Source organism: Otolemur garnettii, unplaced genomic scaffold (genome assembly GCF_000181295.1).
Source record: "Otolemur garnettii isolate 467f Iridium unplaced genomic scaffold, OtoGar3 scaffold00147, whole genome shotgun sequence".
Lineage (NCBI taxonomy): Eukaryota > Metazoa > Chordata > Mammalia > Primates > Galagidae > Otolemur > Otolemur garnettii.
Window position 1 is genome coordinate 1,393,346 of NW_003852542.1, and position 8,420 is coordinate 1,401,765.

Genomic DNA, 8,420 nt, shown 5'->3' on the forward strand with positions numbered 1-8,420 from the left:
AAATAAATAAATAAATAAGTAAAATAAATAAAAAGACAAGGAGTGACCCGAGTTCGGGTCCAGCACCAGCAGGTTCCCTGCATTCTGACTGCTCTGAACGTCACTTGTCTCAACTGTCACATAGGGACACCACCCTGTCCTGAGCGCCACCCAGGGTATCACACACGTGCAACTGCCTAGAGCAAGTCAGCGGTGTCGCCTCCGTCCAGGAAAGCAGAGGATCCTAGAAGGCTCTCTGGAACCGCAGCGTCAGTCCTTTACAATGCTGAAAGGCTGGGGGCGGGGGTTCTGCGATCCACCTGACTCCTGCCCCCTGCAGCGCGGGCACCGCCCTCCTACAGCGGCGTCTCAGCTCACCCGGGAGCGCCCCGCCCGGCCTTGCTCCCGTCCCACCCCTGCCCAGACCGTCTCCGCCAGCCCCACAGGGCTCTGCTGTCCCGGAGCGGCGCCGAGATGCAGCCCCGGCTCTGGATCCTCCTGGCCGCGCAGCTAGCAGGTGAGGCGGGAGGCTCGAGGGCGCAGGGTAGGACCGGGGTCTGCGCCTGAGGTCAGCAAAGGCTATCCGAGCAGGATGCAGAGACCAGAGCCTGGCTGCCGGGCACTGGGGAGTCACTTGGCAGACACGGTCTCTGAGGGCGGGAAAGAACATCCTCCTGGAGCTTCTTACCCCAGGGATCCGAGGACCCCAGGACTGGGGCTACCTCCCTCAATCTGAGGCCACCTCCTCCCAAAAGCCTGGACTTAGGAGAAGGGGAGGCAGTGAAAGGATAGAGAGGAAGTCCAGGGAGAAAGGAATCGCGACCTTGTCCAGGAGCCCCCACAAGCATGTGCCCCCAGGAAGGTACTGGACCTACTCTGGCCTTGGTGCCCCACTCCTGGCCCAGGCTGACGGTCCTGTAGACACATTTTTATTACTTCCGGAGAGTGTTTGTAGTGCAATCTGCCATACACCAGGCTGTTGCCAGTTCTCGGAGCTATGGCTGGCTACCCTCTGGGTGTCCCCTGTGTTCCCTGTGTTGGGTGTCATGTGCAGGGTGGCTTCTGTAAGTAGCAACGTGGAGGTTAGAATGGTGGGGTTGGGAGGTAGGCAGGGGTCTAGGTTGTTCCTCTGACTAAGCCCCGCCAGACTGCCTTTTGGAAGAAGCTCCCATACTGCCCACAATCTGGTGGTTGATTTTCTGTCATACCCTCCAAACCCAAAGCTGGTCAGCCCACCAGGGGGTGACAGGGCCTGCCAAGACCCCCGGCTCTGGCCTGAGCTCAACCACATCATAAGAAGAAACAGGTCCAGGCCGTTCAAAGGTGCTAAAGTTATTGCCAGTCATTCTAGAAACATCAGGTGAGAACCGAATTTCTAGGCTACTGAGAGGATCAAATGAGACTGTAAGCATAGTGAGGCCGGGCCCTGTGTCTGGCACATAGCAGGGACTTGGCCACAGCCAGATGATCAGTCCCCAGAGGCTGACAAGCAGGTGCACCCAAGGGAGAGCGCAGGGTATGCCTGGCCCCCAGCGGGAAATGGCGCACAGCCCAGCCCTTTCCTTTTCAAGCAGCTGTCTTCATGCTTTTTGGCACCAAGGACCAGTTTAATGGAAGACAAGTTTTCCACAGACTAGGCAGGGAGGTGAGGGGTCAAGTTTGGGATGACTCAAGTGCGTTCCATGTACTGTGCACTTTATTTCTATTATTATTACATTGTAATATATAATGAAATAATTATACAGCTCCCCGGAATGCAGGATCAGCTTGTGTTTCTTCAACTAGATGGTCCCATCTAAGGGTGATGGAAGACAAGGACCGATGTAGCTTCACTGTTGTTTACCTCCTGCTGTGCAGCCCAGTTCCTAACCGGCCAGGGCCAGGGAAGGACTGGTCGGCAGGCTGGGGGTTGGGGACTGCAGCTTTCAGAAACGACTTCTGGGCTTTCTTGGAAGAGCCCGGGGCATCTGTGTATTTGCAGCCTCCCTGCGTGCTCATGAGCACACACACCCCCCCCCCCCAGGAGAAAGGTGCTGGTGTGCTCATTTCAGTGGCTCAAACCTCAGGGTCCGGCTCCCTTGGGTTTGAAACTGGATCTACTACATAAGGCAGTGATTTTCAACTAGGCTGCCATGAAAATTTTTAAAGAACATTAATTAAATTATTTTTGAAAGAAGTTCGAAGCACAGTAAGCATATTCTTTTTTCAAACTTTTTTTTTTTTTTTTTTGGTCAACATAATTTAAGTGTGCCACAGAAGTTTAACTATAGCAGGCGTCCTCAAACTACGGCCCACGGGCCACATGCAGCCCGCCTAGGACATTTATCTGGCCTGCCAGGTGTTTTTGCCGCTGCTGCCTGTCCTGCTTAGCAGCTGACTCGTCCCAGGGCCCTCAGTCCAGCCCTCCAGTGGTCTGAGGGACAGTAAACTGGCTCCCTGTTTAAAAAGTCTGAGGACCCCTGAACTATAGGTTCAAGTGTACCATGAGATAAAAATGGTTGGAAAACACTGACATAAAGGTTGTGTGACCCTGAATATGTCTTTAACCTTCCTGAGCCTCTGTTTGCTGATGTATAAAGTGGGTATAAAACAGTATCTCTCCCCGAACTTTGGTGGGAATTAAATGAGAAATCATATGTGCCCTGCCCTGTACAGCTCAACAAATATTGATGTTATATCAATTCTTATTAACTCCCCCAAGAGATCAGTGACCCAAAACAATGAAACATCTTCCTGAAAAGGCAGTGGGGTGTTTAGGGGTGGAGGGGAAGGCCCAGGTGGTCTTCATTCTCAATGCAGGCTAAGCTCAGAATGGTCCGGGAATAGAATCAAGAGGTTGAAGTTTGCTTCATCACAGATAGAGGAGGCCCCTGGTGACCATGGAGCCTGAACCACAAATACGGGCAAGAATGTGAACATGGGCCACCTAGTGAGCCGGCTCCTCTTGGGCACAGGCACGCTCCCTCTGGCTCCTTCGCCCACCCATGTCTATGTCCTCTCTGCACCCAGCCACTCCTGGGTCTCTGCCCTGGTCTGCAACGTCTCTGGCCCCACAGCCAAAATGAAAGAAAGGCTCAGCAGGTCAGACTGGGTTGCAGGACCCAGTCTGGGTTTGAAGGGGGCCCATGTGGCCTTGGCTGTGAATGAACCCTTTCTGATTCCTCTTGGAATTTTATTTGCTGCCAGTAACAACCCCTGAGATGTGAGACAGTGGTTACCTGTGTACAATGCTTTAGAGCTTACAGTTTGCTCTCCTGGACATCATTCCATTTCTTTCTAACCCTCAGAGGCGGGCAGGAAGCCAGCACCAAGCTGCCTCCTTTCACAAGGAGATGGAGGCTCACCGACTAGTCTGAGAGCTCATAGCTGTCTTGGGGCAGAGGCTGGATTCACAGCCAGGTCTGGGGGGTCCTGCTTCAGTTCTTCATGAATAAGCCCCCGCTTGCCAGGTGCTTCTCCTCTGAGAATAAAATAAACTCCCAGCCCTGTTTCTGGGGTGACTGTCCTTCCACTGGGGAATGGGGATCCAATGACTGATCATTTTCTGAGCTGGGGAGCAATGGGCTAGCCTTGTCCCTACCAGGGGTTGAGCTTTTTTTGCTTTTTGTCATCGCTGTCCAGGAATGGTGGTTGGCCCCTTTCTTTCTTTTTCTTTTTTTTTAAGACAGAGTCTCAGTATGTCACCCTCGGCAGAGTGCCATGGCATCACAGCTCACAGCAACCTCAACTCTTAGGCTCAAGAGATTCTCTTGCCTCAGCCTCCCAAGTAACTGGGACCACAGGTGCCCACCACGATGCCCAGCTATTTTCTAGTTGCAGTTGTCATTGTTGTTTAGCTGGCTAGGGCCGGGTTTGAACCCGCCACCCTTGGTGCATGTGGCTGGCACTGCAACTGTCCTTCCACTGGGGAATGGGCGCTGTACCAATGGTGGCTGGCCCTTTTCTAGGCTAACCAGAACAGTCATGAGCTTTGCCTATGATTTTAAGCTCCTATCCCAGCTTGCCCTGGGCCTGCTTCAGCAGTTTGGAGCCAAGTGAAGATCTATACATGGAATAGCAGCTGGGCAAGGTGGAAGGCTTGAAAGGCTTCAGCTTCAGACTTTGAATTCTTGAATTTAAATCCCATGCAACTTACTACTTGTAAGAAGGACTCTGAGCAAGTAACTTCATGTCTCAGTTTCCTCATCTGTGTAATGGGGATAAAAATCTCAAACCCAGCCAGTGTGGTAGCATGCAACTATAGTCCCATGCTGAGGAAGCTGAGGCTGGAGAATTGCTTGAACCCAGGAGCTCAAGGCTATAGTGCATTATGATCATACGTGTGATAGTCACTGTACTGCAGCCTGTGCAACATAGCAACAACCTATCTCTAAAAAAAAATTTTTTTTTTAATGTTAGCTGGACATTGTGGTGCTTGCATGTAATCCTAGCTATTCAGGAGGCTTAGCCAGAAGGATCACTTGAGCTATAATCAGGCCACTGCACTCCAGGGCAACAGAGAACCTATCTCTAAAAAATATAAAATTAAAAACCAGAAAGTCTCTGCTCGGTGCCCGTAGCTCAGTGAATAGGGCACCAGCCACATACACCGAGGCTGGCGGGTTCAAAGCCTAGCCTGGGCCTGCTAAACAACAATGACAATTGCAACAAAATATAGCTGGGCATTGTGGCAGGTGCCTATAGTCCCAGCTACTTGGGAGGCTGAAGCAACAGAATCGCTTAAACCCAAGAGTTTGAGGTTGCTGTGAGCTGTGCAGCCACGGCACTCTACCAAGGGTGACAAGGTGAGACTGTCTCCAAAAAAAAAAAGAAAGTCTCAGTGCCAGTCTGAGGCTTGGTGGAAATAATTTATTCTGCAAAGGCCCAGGCATACAAGTATGCAGTCAACAAATGACAGCTCTCCCCCACTAGACATTTTGTAAAGCTGGGCTTAGCAAACACCTGCCTTGAGGATCTCCTGGGAGGTGGGTATGTGAGCTCTGTCTGAGTCCAGGAGCCACTGACTGCCTTTAACACAGTCCCTGAACTTGGCCAGGAAAATGTGTTGATATCTCTCTCCTGGCTTCTCCTAGCTCTCCACGGCAGCTTAGTCCTCCAGCAGACCCCTGGGACCATAACAGTGCAGACCAACCAAATGGTGTTGCTGTCCTGTGAGCCTAAATTCTCGCCCAATAATATGCACATCTACTGGCTGAGACAGCGCCAGGCCCCGAGCAGTGACAGTCACCATGAGTCCCTGGCCTTCTGGGATTCCATAAAAAAGACTGTGCGTGGTGAGGACGTGAAACAGGAAAAACTAATTGTGTTTCGGGATGGGAACCGGTTCGTTCTCAATCTTACAAGTGTGAAGCCTGCGGACAGTGGTGTCTACTTCTGCATGATGATCGAGGGCCCGCAGCTGATCTTCGGGAAGGGAACTCAGCTGAATGTGGGTAAGAATCAGGCTCAGTGCTGTCAATGTGCTTTGAACACCGAGAGTATAGCAGGCACGTGCCAGGCACTGGAGCTGCCCCTCTCTCAACAAGCCCCACTCTGCAGCCATGACCAATGGCATTGCTGTAATGGGAACAGAAATTGATGGGAAGACCTACCCAGGCCAAGTACCAATAAGTTTTTGTTTTTAAACATAGCTATCTCACTTAATGCTCTCAACCACCCTGGAAGGTAGGTGTATTATGATTCCCATTTCAGATAGGAATCAAGTGAGATAGAAAGAGATGAGACAGGTACCTCAAGGCAGTGCTGTCCTTCAGGCCACATCAGGGTCACCTGAGGCTGTGAGGCTGCATCTCCACCCTGATGGAGGTGTCAGAAATCTCCACAGAGTGTGCACACAGGGAAAGAAGGCTCTCATGTCCTGACACACTCAGTGACAGCATTTCTAGGGACAGTGGAGGGGCAGGTGTCATGACATTCTTTATGGGGGCCTACGGTTCAAACCCACACCCTGTGTTACAGGGGATGAGACTGGATCCAGTGCCCTTCTCTGCTGTAAACTTGCCATGTGTCTTTGGGCCAGTCATTCCCCTCCCTGGGGCTCAGTTTCCTTTTCTGTTTCATGGGGCCACTGATGGGCTTGATGACTCCCTTCAGCCCTGAGAAGCTGCAGTTCCATGAATTAAGCCTAGCAAGCCCATCTATTTCAAGCCACAGATGTAACTCTAAATTTTTGAACAACTATACATACATATATATATATACTTTTTTTAAAATTTTTTATTTTGAGACAGAGTCTCACTATGTCACCCTCGGTAGCGTGCCATGGTATCCCAGCTCAAAGCAACCTCAAACTCTTGGGCTTAACTGATTCTCTTGCCTAAGCTTCCCAAATAGCTGGAACTACAGGTGCCCACCACAATGTCCAGCTATTTTTTGGTTGCAGTTGTCATTGTTTAGCTGGCCCAGGCCGGGTTCCAACCTACCACCCTCGGTGCATATGGCTGGTGCCGTAACTACTGTGCTATGAGTGCCAAGCCATCATATTTTTTTTAAAAAGTAAAAAGAAGTAAAATTAATTTAAATAACATATTTTATTTAATCCTATATATTACTGTTTCAACATGTAATCAACATAAAAATTATTACTGAAATATTTTCCATTCCTTTTAAATACTAAGTGTTCAACATGCATTTTATAAGCACAGCACATCTTGGTTTACACTGGCCACGTTTCACTTGCTCAGTACCCCATCATGCAAGTGGCACCTGTATGGGACAGCGTGGATGAAGCTATGAAGTCTGGGGAGGGAACGTGGTGAGAATCCTGTGGATGCTTGTCTGTCCCAAGGTGGCTGACCTCCTGCAAGCCTCCCATGGCCCTGCTTCCTCCTCACCTGGGGGCACTGGGAGCCACAAGGGAAGCCTGGAAATTAGCTTAGACCACTCATTGTGGGGAGGTGCAGGGACAGCTGGGGACAGTGGCATAATTAGGAAGGCACAAACCAGAGTGAGGCCCTACCACCTCTTGCCAGCCTCGAGCTTTAAATCAGGGAATTGTGGGAGCAGGGCGTGAGATTCAGGGCACCCTCAAGGTGAAGGTTCACTGATTCCTGTGTTGAAAAATGAGCTTTGGGGGTTTGGGGGTTTTGATTTGGCTCATTGTTTTGTCTCTATAAGCTCCACACCTTTCCACAAATAGGATTTCAGGGTCTGAGAAAGTGGAGGGTGAAATAAACACAACTGGTTTCAGAAGCTCCCTACCACCTCCGTCCCAACCGCTGTCACTCTTGACTTCTGTGTTCCAAACCCCCACATCCCCTAGCACCCAGGAGTGGCAGTGCTCCCCATGGCTACAGCTTTGCAGCTAGACTGTCTCCCCAGGGCCAGAGCCCACCTCTCCCCCTAGAAGGTCTGAATTACAGAGACGGAAGCCCAGGGTCTTTTTCAGGCCCTTTGGCTTCTCAAGGCTCAAGAAATCTGCCCCCTTTCAGGAGGACAGAGAGGGAGAGGTTGAAATGGAGGGTCAGGAGGAATGGAGGTGGAACTGACTCAAGAAATTAAAATGAAACATCCCCTCCACCAGGTGCCACACCAACTGAGGCCACTGTGCCCAGCTATGACACTGAGGGCCCCTTCCAGGCTCACCACTGACCAGCTAAGAGACCTCCCTGCCTCCTCGATTATAAAATCAGACAAATAGAATTACTTACAGGGCTGTGAGGATTAAAACAGAAAAAGTCCCGCAGAGGGCCAGGCCCTTGGCACCCCGTCTCAGAGCCCCATTGCTGATGTCAGTTTTCCTCTGACAGTAGCTGCCCTTCCTACTCTGACTCCCTAGCCTTGGGCTGGCCTAAAGGGTTTAACTTCGTGGCAGAAAGCGTCTGCACCTGCAGAGTACAGCGGCATGAGAAGGCCGGGTTCTAGAGTCAGTCTTTTGGTAGATCCTGCCCTGCCATTTAATCCTGTCTAACTTTGGGTAAATTATGTCAGCCCTCTGAGTCCAGGCTTCCTCATAGGTAAAAGGGGATGAGACTGTCTGCCCCCAAAGCTGTTGGGTCCAGTAAACTTCTGCTAAAGGGCTTGGCACTGCCGTGAGCTTAGCACTTGGAGCTTAGCACGTGTGCACTCTGGCTAATTCAGTGGTTCTCAACCTTCCTAATGCCACGACCCTTTAATACAGTTCCTCATGTTGTGGTGACCCCCAACCATAAAATTATTTTCATTGCTACTTCATAACAATGAAGGTGGAGTGGGGAAGGTGGGCTAAGGGGCTGGCCATGCCAAGGCTCCTGGCTTTGGCTTATGGTCTTTAGCCAGGTGGAGCCAGGTCTACTACACATTGTGCTGGACTCACTGTCCCCTGTAATTCTCTCAGTAACCCCAAGAGGAGGAGGCATCATCTCTATTTCAGAATATGGGGAAACCAAGGAACAGAAAAGATCTATGACTTGCCCCAAGCCGCACAGTCATTAATCGGGGGTGTTGGGCTCTGGTCAGATCTG

General features: G+C 50.7%; 1 protein-coding gene across 1 annotated transcript in view; it reads left to right on the plus strand.

The window, feature by feature from the left end:
• The first annotated feature begins 453 nt into the window (after window positions 1–453).
• Window positions 454–8,420, plus strand: part of CD8B (CD8b molecule) — an 18,075-nt gene continuing 10,108 nt past the window's right edge. The window contains exons 1-2 of the mRNA XM_003799231.1: window positions 454–496; window positions 5,052–5,411. Coding sequence (XP_003799279.1) covers window positions 454–496; window positions 5,052–5,411 — 403 coding nt within the window. The remainder of the gene's footprint in view (window positions 497–5,051; window positions 5,412–8,420) is intronic.